General features: G+C 31.5%; 2 protein-coding genes across 6 annotated transcripts in view; one reads left to right on the top strand and one right to left on the bottom strand.

The window, feature by feature from the left end:
• Positions 1-9,890, top strand: part of LOC115443446 (synaptosomal-associated protein 25) — a 29,403-nt gene extending 19,513 nt beyond the window's left edge. For 2 of the 5 annotated variants that reach the window (XM_030168843.2, XM_030168844.2), the window contains exons 6-8: positions 79-207; positions 633-777; positions 7,030-9,890. In XM_030168843.2, coding sequence (XP_030024703.1) covers positions 79-207; positions 633-777; positions 7,030-7,095 — 340 coding nt within the window. In that variant the 3' untranslated portion in view covers positions 7,096-9,890. Of the gene's footprint in view, positions 1-78; positions 208-632; positions 778-2,418; positions 4,536-7,029 lie in introns of those variants that run through there. The other 3 variants (XM_030168846.2, XM_030168845.2, XR_005112282.1) reach the window with 2 other exon arrangements.
• A 122-nt stretch (positions 9,891-10,012) lies between these two features.
• Positions 10,013-19,789, bottom strand: part of LOC115443444 (zinc transporter ZIP1) — a 28,636-nt gene continuing 18,859 nt past the window's right edge. Inside the window, exons 3-5 of the mRNA XM_030168840.2 lie at positions 15,948-16,155; positions 12,428-12,560; positions 10,013-11,985 (exon numbers count right to left, since the gene is read on the bottom strand). Of these exons, the coding sequence (XP_030024700.2) occupies positions 11,975-11,985; positions 12,428-12,560; positions 15,948-16,155 (352 nt within the window). The 3' untranslated portion in view covers positions 10,013-11,974. The remainder of the gene's footprint in view (positions 11,986-12,427; positions 12,561-15,947; positions 16,156-19,789) is intronic.

Genomic DNA, 19,789 nt, shown 5'->3' with positions numbered 1-19,789 from the left:
TGCACTTTCTTACTTTACAAAAGAAACTATAGCGTATTGTACAAAGATTGGTGAATAAAAACTCCTGGGTTCTTCCAGGGGAGCTTCGTTCAAGGAGGACGATGGAACGTGGAAGGGCAACGATGACGGCAAGGTGGTCAACAACCAGCCGCAGAGGGTCATGGATGAGCGCAACGGTATAGGGCCACAAGCTGGATACATAGGAAGGTCAGATTTACCCTTTATTGGTACAAAACTGTTTTTATTCCGATGTATTCTCGTAACTGTTTTGAAAGGATCATCAAAATGGTTAGTGTATAATATGTGCAATATAAAAATGCTACAGGAATTATAATTTTTGCTTCTTTTATTGGTTTTTCGGGAATACAAAACTGGAACATCGATCGCCAACACACAATATAAACACGTGTTTATAGTTATCAAAATAAAAATTAACAACAATCGTAATGCACAATATGGGTGATCGTCAATAATTACATTATTCTCATCCGGTTTCAAACAGGACAGCATAATTGTGTGACTGGCGAGGTATAACAATCTCGCCAATCAATACTCCCCTTGGCATCAAGTAGAAAGGAGTAATTTTAGTTATCCATATAAAATATACTAAAAGGCCTGAAACCTAATTCTAGGATAACGAATGATGCCCGAGAGGACGAGATGGAAGAGAACATGGGCCAGGTGAATACGATGATCGGCAACTTGCGCAACATGGCGCTCGACATGGGCTCCGAACTGGAGAACCAGAACCGCCAGATCGACCGCATCAACCGCAAGGTAAGGATAGAATGCGCCATCTTTGTATATGAGAATATTGATTCATTCAAGTGCTCGAGGTTCAAACTCAAATTGATATCAAGCAAACTATGTAAATCTTCCTTACCTAAAAAGTCAAGGTATTTGCTATTCAAATATGGTTCTTATATTAAGAAATTTCGAGAATTTGCGATTGGACACTCGAACCTTTCTAAATAAAATCTATTCCCGCTTTTTTAAAGATTGGTGTTATTTCTTCTTTCGAAAGTGTAAATTTGCCTCAACTTGATAAATGAAATTTTATTTAAATTTGTTTAAATAACGAGAAGGGGAGACAGAATTTTGGAAAATTCCGCCGCTCCTTGTGTTGTTGATGCCATTTTAACCACGTGTTTCTGCCTGGTACGTTAGAGGTGTGATTAGATGGATTTTATCCTTTAGAATGTTGTACATGTAACAAACCTGTATTCTAGCTTATTGGCATTCAAAATTTGGATCACTCGCTTACTTCCTTATGGAGAACAATTAACGAGCATTATAGTTTTGATTTATACGTTTAAGAACCTGCATTCCATGTTTTGCCATTTTAATATTATAGTATTGTCCTGGTGGAATTGGAAAGTTACTATCATTTATGGCAACAGCGACTTAGAGAGATAATTTCGTACATCTGATATATAGGTAATTACTGCTGCAAAATGCTATATCAATATTTCTGCAAAAATTATATATCGATACTGCAACTGCAATAAAGAAAGCTTTAAAAGCAGGTACATAGATACCAAACCTTTTGCCAATATCTGGATGTCTATCAATATACTATATACTTCTGCCTCGATTCTCAAATTTATAACCGATTAACCGATTTCACCATGACATAAAACAAATAATGCTTAGTTAATTTGTTTCCCCTCTGTAATTGGCATCACTTGTTCTTCTACTGTCGAAGCATGAACTTTCCGTTTGAACTGTACAGTATGCAGTTAGATTCTATTGGTTGTTTTCAAATTCCTCTCTACATGTACGATCTCATGACTAACCCAACGGAACACATTGTATACCGATTGTATGCTAGTTCACATCCATCAGACTGACTTACATTCCTTCAGATTTAGACCATTAACACTCATTCACCTTCAAGCTAACATACAATGTTTCAAATGACAGCGACTGTTGTAGTATTGACATGCGCATATCGTACATTTCATTTGAAATGATCCAGATTATAATCAGTGTGTTGTCTGAATTAGTATTTTGTGTGTATCTTTAGTAATTTTAGTCCGCGTACTACTGCAAGTATGGGTGTGATTGAGGCGTATTGAAGGACTAAGCTCTATGGGGCAGAACAGCATGGACACGTATACAAACGTAGCTTGTGCTCTGTAACTCTCTCCTCTTTCCCCATTTTACACATTCTGCAAAATATAACTAAGAGTTGTACGCGGACTACGGTTATTTTGGCATAAAGTGGCAATACAGTAGTAATGTTGCCAACAACAAACCATGTCTAATACCAGTATAACATTTAAACACAAAGTACTGATAATAACCCCGTAGTGGAGTGTACCTTGCATTACAAACATTGAGTTAGAGATCTTAAAAATGCAGCCGCTGTAAATTGAACATAATAAGCAGAAACAAAACGCGTGTTCTATATCTTAGGGCGAATCGAACGAAACGAGGATAACGTTGGCGAACCAGCGCGCCCACGAGCTCCTCAAGTAAACGACGGCGGCACAGACAACAGTACACAACATCCACACACTAACACTCGCGGTCTCGCGGTCACGCGTGACGAGGCGTTCCTTCTCTACCGGTTGCAGACACACCGCCAATTCCATTGACTGCCGATTCTAATAAACTATCCCAATCCCTAACTACACGTTAATGATGAGAATAAACCAATAAAAATGAGACATCTGTAAGTATGTCAACTAACTTTATTCTGATTGGCCCATTTTCACTATGGAATTCACAGCAACGGATAAGATTCCTATAAAGGAATAGGTCACAAACGATCTTAATCGCTAACTTTGAATTGACAGCGAAATTTAACCAAATCAGAATTGAGTTTGACATGCTTATAAATGATGTATTTTTATTAGTTTTTTGCTTGCCATTGATCCGTAGTTAGGGATTAAGATCGCTTACTGAAATTGGCCGTTATAGCCTTACTAATAAACGCTGTACGTCTGTCACAGTTACTCAATGTTTTCGCGTTCACTAACGTTAAATGTCGTTTAATGGTGAGACAAAATATTGAATAGCTATAAGAAACGTATCATATACGTTTATTGGTTAGGTGGTTATTTGTTAACACCTGTATAGAAGCGCTTTAAAATAATCTTAGGTAACATTTTATCTGTTGTATGTTTGTGTTGGTTGGTACTTTATTAGTTATATCAATTATGCTAATATCATTTATAAGGTTAAAATAAGTTATAGTCATTTGCAGCTCATTTTTTATTCATTCGTATGGTGCGTATCTTCATAATATACGAAAGCCTGAGATTCTACATGATTTTTACATATTTCCACGTTGTTTTTAAGATTTATTCCATAATCGAGGTCATGAAAAAAATTTCAGTAGACTAAATTTCTCTTGTAAATATTGTTGTTTTGTTTCTGCTCAGTAGTATTTATTTAAAATATAATCAAAATTTACGTTTTTAGTAAAGAGAATTAACAACAATAATTTGAATAATAAACTGAATAAATTTGACATGACTTCATCCATTTAGACTGATAATTTTACTTATATTATATGTCTTGTTAAAATATCTGCAACCGGTCCCCTTCATATATTTTCTTGATATATCCCATATTGAGATAAAGTACCAAGTGTATATTTAAAAAATATATATATATTTTAAAAACGCGTGCTACTGTATTAAGTGAACACTTTCATGTTTAAATTTACTTTATGTAGTTCTTACAAACGCTCAATGTTAAAAAATATCATATTTTATGTATAAATAATCGATATTAAAATAATAATCGATACTAATATCGAAATCTAAGTTACATCTATGACATGTCTTCTCACTTATTTGCCTTTATCAAAAAATGAATTGTTATATTTTAAAATATCTACCTTATATTAAATAGAAAATATTAATATCGTGGTGCTCATTTTGTGCAGTAGTACATTCTACAGAAGTTATCTTTAAATGCATATATCTCGCCATAATCTCTTATAAATAGGCGATTAGAGATTTAAAACTAATCGGATTATTTTGTGAAAATGCATTTACCCGTTGTTAACAGAATATAGTTGTAGATTTAACGTTGCTAGGACATTAAATCGCTTAAAGCTATAACAATATGGTCGACATATTACTGTTATTATATTATATTGGCTTGAATAACGTTTATGAATACATTTATATTAATCGATTATTCTGTTTTCAACTTGAATGCTAAATATAACACCAAAATTTCTGACTACAAGTTCAGAAAATGTTAAGTACATTTCTATTTAAAATTATTCTAAAGAAATAAAAATATAACTAAATGTGTTTCAAAGCTAACTTATTTTACTTTACCTATATCTGAACATAAATAATCTTTTTTTAGTTTTTATTAACAAACTATAAATAATAAAAATATAGTATAGGCGGAAGTTTTAAAATTAAATTAATGATATATTAGTATCTGGTGCGTTTATAAAATAATGTTTTCTAATCTATGTTGCCTATTAAAAGTATGAATAAATAATAAAGTTATGTAGAAGAACGTGAAAGATGTGTTGGACATGTGATATATTCAAAGTAAGCAAATAGTGTTTAGTTAACACTCTGGAGAAATAATCTGACATTATCAGATCTCATTCATCGATTTTGTAATGACGCTTTCATAGAAGCATTTATGTCCTTAGATAGGTTATGATGGAAAATAATTGTACACATATTATTTTCCAGTTCTGACATTTATTTGAAAAAAAGCAGTTGCTTACTCGTATAATTCTGTGGCCAGTAAAAAAAAATACTGATTAAATTTAATAATTAGTATATTAAAATTCTAGTATGAATTATTGATTTTGTGGTGAATTAATGTTACAAAAGAATTATTACTTATATACCTAAATAATATTAGTAACAAACATTATTATTTTTGCCGCTGTACTAATATATAAATTTGCATGCTGTGGTCTCCTATAATTGAAGAGGCACGTCACATTGTTAATTGTACCAATATTACGACATTGTATTTATTATACGCCGTGTATCCTTTGTTGGAGGTCCTAAAATAAATAAATAAATTAATTAATTGATTTCTGGTACGATGGTACTATTATTTATGTGCATATCAGATGTGGCGTAATCCGCAAACTCCAACATTTGTTTGTAACATATCTTCAAAGTGCATATCTGCTTCTATGACAAGTAACAAAAGACGTTAGATAATATTATGTAACTTATTTTAGTATTTAACGGTATAGATAAATTGTCTATAAATCATTAATATTAGTTATTTTTATTTATTTTACTTTTGTGTATAAATAAATTATGATATATTTCGTAACATTATTTATTTCCCTTGAGTTTCAATTAGTATTATTATTTTCATTTATTTCTTTTTAATACGAATCTTAAATTATTTTTTAAGGTAGAACAAAACTACAATAACAGATGGAAGTAATTGTTAATATTAAGCGAATGTCAAATAAAGCAATTCAATATAATACACTTTAAGTAATAAAAAAATAAGTTTGCATTTTTTTTGCCAAATTGAAAAATAAAACCATTAAGTTAGCGTTTTGAACAATTGTTTACAGTTGTAAGCTTTAGTGCAAGTTTTTCAAAGCAGTACTTGAAATTTACTTAGGTACGACACAATAATTTACCTAAAGAATCATACATTTTGAAGTAACAAAACTATCAAATTAGTTCATATATTATTTTCGAACAAGCTGGTAGGGTAAAACGTTTCTCAGCCGTCACCACGAGACTGCAACACAAACACACAGAGAAACACGCAACATGTCGGTGATGATCGTGAGTATTTTTTTAATTTTTAAAGCACTTTATACGCACAGCTTGTATAACAAGCCAATATCACAATAAGCTTTTGTCAGTCGTGTTATAAACATATACGCTGTGAATGATGAGTGGCGCTTCAGGCCTTAAATCCAGAAGAGGATAACGGATTTATATCCTCTATTGTATATTCCATTCTCACACAACTGCATATAAAGATTTACTGGATAAAGTTTTAGCTGGAGAGCTTTTAACATCTCCCATTTATTTCTTTTTGCAATCGTTAGATGAAAAATATTTGCAACATAGTATGCAGTTGTGTGTGCATTCGAACAAAAAGTTTTGTATCCACTATTTCCTATGAGACATTTTCAACTGGTTATTATTTCTTCTTTTCTTTTAAGTACTTCTTCCTTTTCTCTTCCACTCTTTTTGTTTTCCTTTTATTTTATTTTCGATTTGTATAATCGATTTTCTTTTTTATGTCTTTCTATTTCATTGTCTCTATATTTATTGAATCCTAAATATTTTGTTGCTCGATTTTTTTTTTTAACTTATAACTGGATATCACGCAACCTACTTTTGCAAAGGTATTTAATACTTGTTTCACAACAGGTATTTTACTAATCTACTAGCCATATTATATTCTACTATTGCCGATAATATAGCTATGACCGCATTTAGTTTCAGTAACCCAAACAACTAGTTTAAATGATGTGAGGTAGACAACATGAAACAAAATATTAGGGCATAGATATCTGGCGTATCGCAAATAGGTGTATGCATAGCTTTACGTGATCAAATATTTAATTATAATAAAGAAAAGTAAATTAACACCACCCACTGAACTCCTTGTCAATATAGATAAAATCATAAAGATATACGCTAGCTAAAGATTTTTAATAGGAACAATGAAATCAAACTGTTATTAATGAAAATTGTTCATTTGCGTTTCAAAAAATTTAAAAATACCAAAAAATAAGATGTTTAAGACATAAAAAAAATAATGAGGTATTCTAATAAGTAACCACTTAATACAAAGGGTTAAGATTTCACAGAAGTCATTTAATTTCCAACAAATGCTTTAAAATTATCTGACAAAATATGTAAATATGCGTCAAAGTCAAAAACAATACAACCGTTTGAATGTTAGCTCGGTCTTAAATCGTAATTTCTAGGCGTTTATTATAGCTTGCAAGACCATTATTTAACTAATGTAATTCACTGCTGGGTTATTGAAACTAACTGACACGCAATCACCAGATATATATTTAATACTATTAATTTCTTATAGGGCGAGAGTAACGAGACGCGCATAGCGGTCGCCAACCAGCGGGCGAACAAACTCCTCAAATCCTAAGAAGCAATATAGTATGCACAACTCTTCTGTTTGTAAAATGACGCTGCCACATGTTCATATATTTTTCTCGTACATTCCTAAACAATATAATTACAAAGTTGTCACATTCCTAAACAATATAATTTCAAAATGAACTTTATATAAAATAAGAAAACGACGATCTCATGCCAATACATATCTGTTGAAAGTTCCCATAATTTTTTTTTGTGATTTATACAAATTCAACGAAATCTTAAGGGACCGAAAATAATAATTATGCATAAGTACATAATCTCAATATATCAACAGTTCCTGTAAATGAAGATTAAAATTAACCAAAGATATTTTGTATGAAAATAATATTATTCTGTAAAGCCCTGTGTATTTTAAAAATAGGTTGCCAAAAGAGTAAAAAGTCCTAAGACATTGGTAAGCGTCATTTTAATTCCAACTTTTAATGTTCCCACAATAAATACGTATATTATATCTACATGGTAAGTACAGATACGTATATAAAACAAAAATGCAATAATTATAACTGATTATAATGTTAAGCTAAAAACGTCTTAGAGACAGTTTTATTGTTGATCATCTAGTTCCATTGTTGACTGCATCAAAATTAATCTTAATACTGTACTTACCTATGTTTTAACGTCATATTAGTATGACATTGCAAAATTCAGTAGCTTCATATTACTTATTCTCGTCTAATTCTCAAGTTAGATCGATTAGGGGACGCGGCGTGTGGAAGGAAAATAATTCATGAGATTTCTTAAACTTGAAGGCATTAATTTTTTATAAAAAATACTTTCCATCTACCGTACGTTTTACATACAATCTATCAAAAAAAATCTTGTATTTGTGTAAATCTTCTTCTAAATTATTTGCATTTAATTTTAAGGATGTGCCAAATTAAATTTTTTCCTTTAATTTATTGTCGGCCACGACAAATGATACCACAGTGCGCTAAAGCTTTAAAACATAGTTCAAACATAAATTCTTGCTCACCAATAATACTTTTGCGTCATACAATAGGAATTAATATAAATTTAAAAAAATGTGCTTATATTTATTGTGAACTGTGCTTAATAATATAAAATTGTGCAAGAAACAAGACATAACAAGAAGTGACTCACTTTTTTAATATTTGCTATTATTTTATTTTCACAAGCGGTGCTATTATTAAGTTTTATCAAACGCCAGTTTGGTCTATTATCTTCCAAAAATTTATGAAACATCGAAAAGTTATTTATAAATACAAGATAAATTATTATACATACCTACCTATGAATTAGTGAGGTAATCGTATAAACATAGCTTTATCGAATATAAAAGAAGTACAATCAATGATCAAGATTCAATATTTCAAATAAACTCTTTTTTTTTTAATAATTATCGTGATGGAATTCGATCCCTGGTTAATTAATAAATAAATGAAGTCTCCGTATTTAATTAATAGTATTATTTTATAATTAGTTAGGACTTACCTATCTCCATTTTATCTTAAAGTGGATGGCAAACAGCGGGTCTACAACCCCTTCTACATCATCAGTAGAACTTTATGTGTCTTACATGTTACGTTGCTTACCTTAAAAGTTCATTTAAATAACAATAACACTTACCTTTACATTTGGTCGTAGATAGGGGGAAGCAGGACCAATCGGTGCTTAGAAACATAATTCCTCATAGTACAAAACCTTGCTGCTACAGTGGTCTTCAGTGGTTCAAGCCTTTGTTGAATTCGGCGAATTTTATTTTTTTTTTCCTCCCGCCAATTGAACCTACTCCTCCCCCTCCCTAGAGAAAATCCATAGCTACGCTAATGCTGTAATATGCTAATTGTTATTTAAATTAACTTTTTCCGTATGGATCGTAATTTTTCGACTGATGATCTTACCTAAAGCGAATAAACTTTCTGTCAACAATTCCAACAGTTTCCTTCTTTGTTAGATTAAGATAACGGTGCCTGATTGTGTAGTTGGTTTTGTTTATATTTTTTATAATAGGTACGTATGTTGCATTTAGTATTTAAGTTACAGATGGATGGAGTCGACGCTTCTGATATTTTCTATGTAAGTACGCACGTTTAGGCATATTAGCCGAACAAAGTGCTATGTCCACTACATATTTTCCATTAGAAAGCCTTAAGTTTATCGATCGTGAAAGGCTCAAATATGGATGCACGGGAAACGTGTATTTATATGTAATGTAATTACAAAATATAACGCAATAGCATATATAAACTATATAATATAGTTAAATATTTAAATCTCTACGATTACTTAAAGTGTATTGTTGTTAAGTACGATGATCAAATGTATCGGCCTTAGGAGTAATGTGTAGGATTGTTAAAGGCAACGGCTTCAAAAAAATATATAATACTCGTGTACCAGTTAGCGTTAAGAGTTTTTCGGAAATTTCTCTATGTCTTTTTCTCTCGATCGTATTAGTTTCTAAGAGTAATAAATATCTTATTAAAATATTTTATTAAATACATATTTTAACAGTGTTGATATTGAGCCGTGAGCACATAGCTTCGTGTAAGTTGAGCCGTAGCAATAAGGTGTTAAAGGAACGCGACTATTTTCGTTAAAATGAAATATTGCAATGCGCTCATGGCTCCGTAGAATTGTTTTGTAACGGCCATTCAATTATCCAATAGATGTGTAACTACCGCCTGCATAATCTGTATCTGGTTTTATTCAGCCTAAACTATTACATAGTGTTAAAGTAATATCTATTTTCTTTAAGTAAGTATAGATAATGAATAGTATAAAATGTTAATTTCTAATTACATTATTGATTTGTTAAATTACTTTGTGTTGTTTTTTTTCCTTACCAGTCCTCGCTTCCCAGACTCTCCTAAATAAAAAGTTTATTACTAGATAAAAAAGCATCTTTTTCTATATTCAGGATAAGTATAAATAATTGAAAGTGAAGATGCAATAACATAATTTATTGAATAAATTCACAACAGGTATATGACAAAGCAGCGAATTATATACTTAGGCTCATTGAGATGGATCAATTATTGCTAGCAATAATCGTACGCTATTGAACAATGACGAAAGGATTTTCGCCCACGTTGACGTATCAGGCTCTATATAGCTATATTCAAAATATGAATATAGCTAGTATTATAATTGCATTATCATGGTTATATTGATCCGTCGATTGATATAATTGATTCGTCTAAATGAGGCTTTAGTTATAATTCATGTCATAGTTAACAACTTCCTTACGTCTACTTAATGGTTTTTAGAATAGGAAAAGTCTTTAATCTTTTAATTTCATAACAGTTTCAAGTAATTTCGAATAATATTAGATAGTTATTAGGGTGTTAATACCAATTAGTTTTAAAACATGTCGACAATCTCGAACTATACACATATTTCCAATTAAGTCTCATTACTGACATTGTGGTTGAATTTACGACAGGTTTACGACAACGCATTCATTACATCTAATATTATATTTCTTTAAACCTAATGGGAAAACAACATGACTGTTAGGTACCTACTTTTCTGTACTTTATACAAAACATCGTCAACAATAGTTGCTTTTCTCGCACTTGACTATCAGTGCAGGCGCAATTTACCTGATATATAAGAGAGTGGGGTATAAAAATAAATAGACTAGCAAATCTCGTGACAACATCCAGAATCATAATCTGCAAGATTTTCTAAGTTCGCATCCCTATAAGAGTATGATTTCAACTAAAATTATTCACAGAATTCGGTCAACATATTTTGCACACTCAACTCTCTCCAGCGCCTGGTCTATATTACTTAAGTAACATATATTTGTGGTAAGATACCTTTAACTATACAAAATTGTGCTATAGAATACAGCTATTACATTATATATAATATTTACAGTCTTTTTCATCTCTATTAACAACCATTTTCATAATTATGTTACAAATCGAATATATATGTATATAACAGCAGGTAAATTTAAATATAACAGAAATATGAAACAAATACCACAATTGACTTAAAAAAAGCGTTTTTGTACAGTTATGGGCTAAGGGTTCGTGGGGTTTAATCAATTGGGCTATGACATTGACATAGCTAGAGCCCATGTATGCTGAATTTCATCAGGACAACCGCTTGCGCGTTTGGCTACTGAGGTAAATAAAAAATAACTCTTATGTCGCTAACATTATTTAAGGTACTTAGGAAATAATACGACTTAAACATTTGAAAACTTTGTCACGCATTAAGGTCTCGGATTGTATAATCTCTTTCCTTTAAGCCATAGTATAGGATCAAATGCTTCATGCTTACATTTATAAAAAGTTTTATATTTGACAGATTAGCGTGCTTGACAGTCAAATGTTTGAGATTTAGTTATGTGTGCATTCATAACAGCACAAAATGGTACACGTATGTGTGCTACTCTGTCTATGTAGTAGTTACATTGAAGAAAGATTTGCTTTAGTAGTAGAAAATCGTATCAGACTAAAATAAATTCAACTCGATAAAGTAAGATGTTACAATACATGTAAAACTTGTGACGTATAAATAAATAACAATTCATTCTTTGTGCAATATTACCAAGTTTTTTATAACAGAAAAGTCGATTATAATAACTGATTTTTTAAGAAACCTCTCAATGTGTACGTGCAGTAAGTATTTAAATCTAATTAATACATTCATGTTTTTATTTTCATCCTTTGAGACATTTTCAGATATTTTAAGCTATTCCCTCAGGGGATTGATCATTAATACCATGTTTTAATTAATCATTCTTGTTTTAAGACAAAGAAACAAAATACTGTTTAGTTTAACCACTAACCAAAAATGATTTCGGAAATATGGTTTTCACAAAACGCTGTCCAATAGAACTAGATAGGATACTTGTCATCTTCTTGACTTGGCGAAATATTTTGGAAGCATTATTGAAGAACTGAAAAGATTTTTTTTTAATTAATATTATGGATGTCGTATAAATTCATAAGAAGCGAGCCTATTGAGTATCGACTGGAATTAGACACAAATTTCAGCGTCGGGCATTAACTATGTATATTTTTTGTAACCGAAAATATTATTTATATTTTATAACTACATATTACGGTTACATAATATATTATTAAAAAATTATATTGCAGGTATTTTATATAACTTGGTGTTTATTGCTGCTTCCACCTCTTGAAAGATCTTTCTTTGAATAATGCTACCAATGTGTACAATACATTCACGACATGATCTATTTATGTGCCAAATTTGATTCATATCCATGAAGCGTTTTCTGTGACTAACAACTACTGACTAGGAATTCTAACTAACATCCAAACATCTTCATTAATCCTGTTTAGAATATAGGTAAGAATTTAAAATTTTATACTCACTCGTTTCCACAACCACCTCTATTGACAGCATAACTGCAAAACCAAGGAGAGAGCAGACAAATTGTAGTAGACCACTGCTGCGACGCCAAATTTCGAAGAATACCACGTAGAGTAGAGTACCACACGCCAAACCCTGAAAGAATGGATAATATTCTTTTAAATTAATTATACGTATAACATTATTATTATTATTTATAAATTTAATATTATGTTCTAAATTATGAAAGTTTATTGAGATTACCTTTGCAGCTAGATTATAACAAATAAATCTAATGAAGAAGTATCGAGAAAATTTAAATTCTCCAATACATTGTATATTACATGCAGCTTACTGCTTAAATTAATTATTTAAACAATAAATATTTTTAGATTCAATCCATTACCCAGTTTGCCGAGCCACGAAAAAAATAAATCAAGAGAGGTAAATAACATTACGAAATCATATAGTTCCAAATGCGGCCCTGCTTATAACTACGTAACAAACTAGGTTGATTTTAATGATTTAATGAACGTTCGCATTCAGTAAACTAAAACTGCACAAGATAATGATTAGTTACCAACTATACCTCTTTTAACATTTCGTTCAAAGGCCTACTACTTACCAAATACCTTTAGACCTATGCCGTGGGCGGCCCTAAACGACGCAAGGCCCCCCCACTCGAAAGCAAAAAAACGAACCGAGAACACGGGCGGAGCACAAAAGTTCCAGGTATTAACAGTATCGTCAGTAAGATCGTAAGAAAATGTCTTCCATGGCACCGTGCGAGGCCCCAGCAAGAGCGAGGTTCCGGGAATTTTGTTATTGGGCTTAGGGTTAGATCAAGTCCATTGCCCGGGGAATTCAGCATTTGTGGTCCTGGAATTTATTAGTGCGTAATAACATGGGGGCCCTAGCATTCCCGGGAGGTTCCTGCTAATAGGATACTGGTACAGTTCAACGACAAAGGGGACCCAGCTCCGGGCAGTTGCCCAGTTCACCTTCTACTAAGACCGCTTCTGGACCTATACGGTGAATTAAAAGTACGCGAAGTAGAAGGACCGAGTGAAACAATTTATAGCAGGATGTATAATAGTTATACACACGATAAATAAATCCGAGCAATAATTTACATTCCTGTATCGTCGTACCGACCACATATTGATTGTATATTATTACTATTATTAACAATACTATGTACTATACAATAAAATATTTTGTTGAACACCAACGCTCCTACACCAACATGGAAAAACTATCTTTTGAATATAAGTTTCTTGAAAATTCATTCAAAACCTAATTTTATTATAACTAATGCTTATTTAATCATAAGTTACCTATTTTACATTGTCCCGAGCTATACAAATAAAAAAATAATATATATTTTATCATAAATCTAATCGTCATTTAATCACGTATTCAGAACCATAAACCGATTGATATTAATCCATTATTAAACTGATAAGTTCTGCAGGCGGTATTACGAATTATCAGCGCTGTATTAAGTATATACTGTCCCACTGTTGGACACGGGCCTCCTCTACTACTAGGAGGTATTAGGTCTTAGTCCACCACACTGGCCTAGTGCGGATTGGTAGACTTCACACACCCACAAAATTCTTATAGAGAACTTCTCAGGTATGCAGCTTTCCTTACACTGTTTTACTTCATCGTTAAAGAAAGCGATAATTCACAGAGAACACTCACATAATATATTAGAAAGATCAGAGGTATCAGGTATGTGCCCTTGGGTTTTGAACCTGCGGACACACGTCTCGACAGTCCGTTCCACAATCAATTACGCTATCGTCGCTTTCAATACTGCGGTGCTAAGCGCAAAATCGGTATGTCGTATTGTAGATAATCGAAATTTTGTAAACATATTTTTTTAGGTAAAACTGAGATAGAGAAAACTCTTTTAAGGTTTTTTTAACCAGTTCTAAACAAGATACCGTTATTTAGGTAAGTTCATTCGATGGGCCTTTCTTTAAGCTATCCGACGCCGTAAAAATCAAAATTTTGTTTTTTTTTTGAGATACCGCTTTTGAGCTTAGCACGGCAGAATAAATCTATACTAAGTAGTATTTTTATACAGCTGAAAAGTTTCTTTGTTTGTATGAATACGCTAATCTCAGAAACTACTAGTTTGAATTAAAAAGTTCCTACAATGTTGAACAGTCTATTTATCGAGGACGGCTATAGGCGGTCCTCGATAAATAGACTGTTCAACATTGTAGGAACATTGATATAACATCACGCTATGACAAATAGGAACGGAGCATTAATGAAAAAAATTGAAAAAACCGGGAAAATTTACTCCTTTTAAGAGTTTCTTTTGCATGCACTGCGTAAACCATCATTTACCATCAACAATCACATCAACCATCATGCAACAATCATTTATGCCGAAATTGTTCCTCTTAAAAAGTTCTAAAATATACCTATATATTATAAAAAAAAAGTCCCCACCGCAAGTCTGCCTGACCGAACGCGATAAATTCCAAAACTACCCAACGCATTTCGATGAAATTTGGTATGGAGATAGTTTAAGACCCTGGGAAGAACATAGACTACTCTGTGTCACAAGAAAATATATAGCGGGAGTTCTATACCGGATAAACTTTATCTATCTTTAGCTAGCTATATATATGTTATTACCTACTTGCGAAAAAAATGTAATGTCCAAGTGTAGACAGTACGATTATCATTGGTAATATTATTCATTGTCACTTTTTACGACATGTTCACCATATCATTATGAATATTTATTGATAAATATACGTGACACGAAAATTATACTTATTACTTTAATGAAGCAGATACCCACTTATAATGTGAATTAAAGTCACGTCTATAATACCTGCTGTGCCTTTGTCTTGCTCAGTATAACTTTATTGCAACAAAATAAAACAAAAATAATAACATTAAGAATTACATAAACAATAGTTGGCATATCTGAGTTAAGAATTTCAATAATTGTTAGGGGTCCCCAAACTAGGTTATGCCTGTATCTTGGGATACCTACATATATTATGAGAGAGTCAAAAACTCATGCGTAGCCGATAACGCAAAATACAAACAAATAAAAAAGGTATTCTAAAAAATAAACAAATTAAAATCTACAAACTGATTTATAAAACAAAAAAGTATGCATTTTTTAACACGAGTAAATCTGTTTATGTGTAAGTATGCCTGCAAAGGTGTCTTCTAGGCTTTAAAAATCACCACAACCTAGGGGAAGGGATGGTTGTAATTTTAACACCCTACCTAAATAATATATTGTGTGTGTATGCATTTTATCTTCCATCTAGCTTCGCTTTTAGTGGGCCGATTTTGACGAATTAAGTCTATAGAGTATCGCTGCATCTTTATTCTGAGACGGTTATATGTAATGTTTAATATTTTATTTGAATTCTATTTTTCTTTTCATTGCATTGTTTCGGTATACCCATGATCCTGTTCCTTTACCTGTGGTATAGTAACTTCTTTTCGTCTACCATTATATCTAACGTAATACTTTTTATAGAGTAGTATAATATTTACCTGTAAAATAACAGAGTAGATTCCGGAATCTGCAGCGCCCGAACCTCCCACTAACAGTATACCAATGCCGATGCCCAACGCTGATACGAACGAGAAAGTAAATATATACACGACGGACAGCCATTTCTTCGTCCCTGCAGCTAACAGTTCCACTCCAATGCAAAATGCGATAATATATTTATGGGCAGACACCGCTCCAAACATGTACCTGCAAACATTATCATGTAATAAATATGTAAACAAAGAATTAATTAGCAGTCTGATAATGATGATGAATTTGATAATGAATAGGTATAATCATTTGTTAAGAAGTTCATTCTACGCGTAAACTCACGCTATAATTTTGATACATATTTTTTACAAAGTGACAAAAGAGAAGGAGAAGAACGTATCATTAGCCATGAATGAACTTTACATCCGTTGTCGTAGGTTAAACTACCCTCTCATTACTGTACCTCAAAACAATAAGTATGTAAAAGCCATAGTAATGGAACAAAGTCACTTTCCATTCATGTCATTGATAATGTGAAATGTGGATTATTAATCTAAGAATGAGGCGATAACTTCTTTTGATTTCACGTACGTGCAAGTAGACACAACATCGCTATCGCGTTCACCTAGTTGACAGTTGCTACATGCCGAAATATGTGTTGTACTTTTAATCTCTTATTTTATTTTATATCAGATAGTAATCTGATATAAAATAGGATTCCATAAAATAGGTAATAATAGATTACTTGCTTGTTCAATTGTCTCTTATTTTTATTACCTATTATGTTATTAAATAGTTTGTAGTAATTTAAAAATTAAACTTATATCTCGTTTGCAGTTCCTAAATAGAAATTATTCGAGCTATAGGTATTCAAATCAGATCAAAAGAATTCGTGTCTTTTTTTATAAAACTATAACGTAAAATACACAAGGCTAGGTTTTTTTAAATGATTCTTGAGCGTGTTTTTATTAACTAACTAAATTATACTTATGATATATTAAGTAATTTGGCCAAAAATTTAATATATCCGCGACAATTTAATTTCAAAAATATATAGATAATTCTCGTTTTTGCCCGCGCCTCCGCCCGCGTGATAAAGGTTTTTCGGGATAAAGTTCTTTCTTTATAAATGTCTCGTTATACATTTTCCCGGGATAGAAACTTTAACTGCTTATTGAGCGCACGCAACAGAAGTTCTCAAGAGGACTCAATTTTCCCCGTTTTTGCAACATTTTTATTGATGCTCCGCTCCTATTGGTCATAGCGTGATGTTATATAACCTATAGCCTACCCCGATAAATGAGCTTTCCAACACTGAAAGAATTTTTTAGTTCGAACCAGTAGTTCCTGAGATTAGCACGTTCAAACAAACTCTTCAGCTTTATATAATAGTATAGATTTTTTTAACATACTTATGTCGTTATTTGGGTAACGGCGTACCTACTGTAACTTCTATATCACATAAAACTTTCGAATATTAATTTATCTGAAATTATTACATTAGGTGTTTAATAAACTTTATAAAATGAGGACCAAATCCGATCCAATAATATATTTATTTATTTGATAAAATCAATACATATTTTGTAAGACAATTTGGTATAGATATACATCATACGTGTTTATTTACTTTCGCATGATTTATCAAAACCATATTTAGGTTAGTTTTATAGACATAGATAATTTCTTTATCATAACTTTTTACAATCAATTAATGTTAATTCGTATTGGGCAATTCACCTCAGATAATTTTCAATTTTTTTGTATTATAATAATTTTATGACAATTGAGAATAATGATAAATAATGTCATGATTAAAGGATTATCACGATAAAAATATGTGAATGTAACACGCGTAGTTAGTAAGTAAAGATAATAATAAAATAGGCGCTTAATAATAATTATAATAATCCATACCAAATACCAACAATTTACTAAGCCATATCACAAACCTACAATTTACAAACTACATATACTTACACAAAAACTATGTAAGTACACTGACCCGGCTATCGGACTTAAAACGCAGTAGCGAGTGGACGTTGTTCGTAAAATACCTATTATTAATTCATCTACAGAGGTTGTCCCTAAATCCCTATACACAAATCCAGTAACTTTACAAATCCATCCACTTACATATATCCTCAGTCAGAAAGCTGTTATACTTAATACTTGCAGGCTCGTTCGGAATTTTTTATCCATAAACACAAAAAAAACATCAGTAGTACTCTCAAGACTCATCCACCTATCATTTCCGTTTTTATCAAAAACCCGCAGAATGGTATAATTTCACCTTTAAATGGTCGAAAGCAGTTGAAATTTAAAATAAATATAATTTACTATGATATACTGTCCACTATGCACAAACCTACTCTACTACTTAGTCCTTAGTCTACTAAGCCTTGTACGCGTTAGCAGACTTCACATACTTCACAATGTTCTTCACCGTTAAAGCGAGTCATAATTGCCAGTCAATATCCACGTAACTTCGCGGTCATTGTAGTGAGCCTCAGGTTTTGCACCTGCGGCCTTCTGCTCGATAGACCGTTCCATTCCTAACTAGGATATCACCACTTCAACTAACCGCTTACTAGGTGGTTAATAACTGGAAAGTCTACTATGAGGGGGACCACATAGACCAAGTTAATTTAACTTGCACCGATTCAAAAGATGGAGACATAAATATAGTAAATAATTCTTTAAATTATCTTAAGGTTCCTTTTCCATCAAGTGCAAGTATCTAAGTTCTAAAAAAAAGTCATGTGTAATTAATTACGCTAACTAATTCCTATTGATGTAAAAACACATCTAAATGATAAAGATTCAAGACAAGTTTGTGATTCAGAGCCTTTGCATTTATCTGCAGGAATGTAGTTTATTCTAATCGTGAATCGTTATATTGTGTTCACAGCAAATCGGCCTTAATTTTATTTTATTTTTTCTCTAGTTGTTTAATTTTTTATAATATTATGGATATTTCATAATGAAGTTGACACAAAAAATTTTGATTCCCTACAAAGTACACAATCATAATAATTTCTAACCAACTATTATGTAATTTTTAATAATTATTTTCTGAATTCTTTATTATCTCAATTTACTTGCGTTAAAAACAGTTATAGATATTTGATAAAAGATAGATGATGGAATTTATTTTGTTAAATTATTAAATTCATAGCCTTTCGTGTATCAAATAGTGATTATAACCAGTGTCATTTGTAAAAATAGGTCGTGAATTGTTACTGCGGGAACAAAGGACAGAATTTTTCTTTTTTTTATTACTCATAAGTATCTACCTACCTACCAAAAATAGCATCAAATTTCCATATTGTATGTTATTTCACTACGAAATATGCATAAATTGCCATAAACTAAATACGATTATGATTTGTGGCGACTTAATAATTACGAAAATAGCATTAAATTCCTTATCTTTTCTTTTTTTCATTCAAATATTTAATGATCCAGCAGATATAGATTTTACTAAAATAAAAAATAAAGTAAATAATTTGTTGCAATAGTATCTATTCGAGATTTTGTTTTATAGATATAGAAATTACCCTAACAACTCTATAATGTAAAAATTCTGCTATGTAGATAAATAGTTGCCTTATGCTAATGAAAAATATCTTTGACCCAAAATATTTTCTTAGTTATACCTACCATGGCTTTGATTGGTCAATTTAAAATAAAGCCATTTAGTCCGGAACACATTAAAAATATGATATAAAATGGAAAGGTTTTATATTATAATGTTCCGAGTGATTTCTAAAATAAATAAGAACTTTCAGATATTAAAAAGAAATAAAATATTAAATAGTCTGACGCCGAAAACTGCGTACAGTCGTTA

The sequence above is a fragment of the Manduca sexta genome, chromosome 13 (genome assembly GCF_014839805.1).
Source record: "Manduca sexta isolate Smith_Timp_Sample1 chromosome 13, JHU_Msex_v1.0, whole genome shotgun sequence".
Lineage (NCBI taxonomy): Eukaryota > Metazoa > Arthropoda > Insecta > Lepidoptera > Sphingidae > Manduca > Manduca sexta.
Note: the sequence above shows the minus strand (reverse complement) of the source record. Positions and strands in the feature narration are given on the sequence as shown.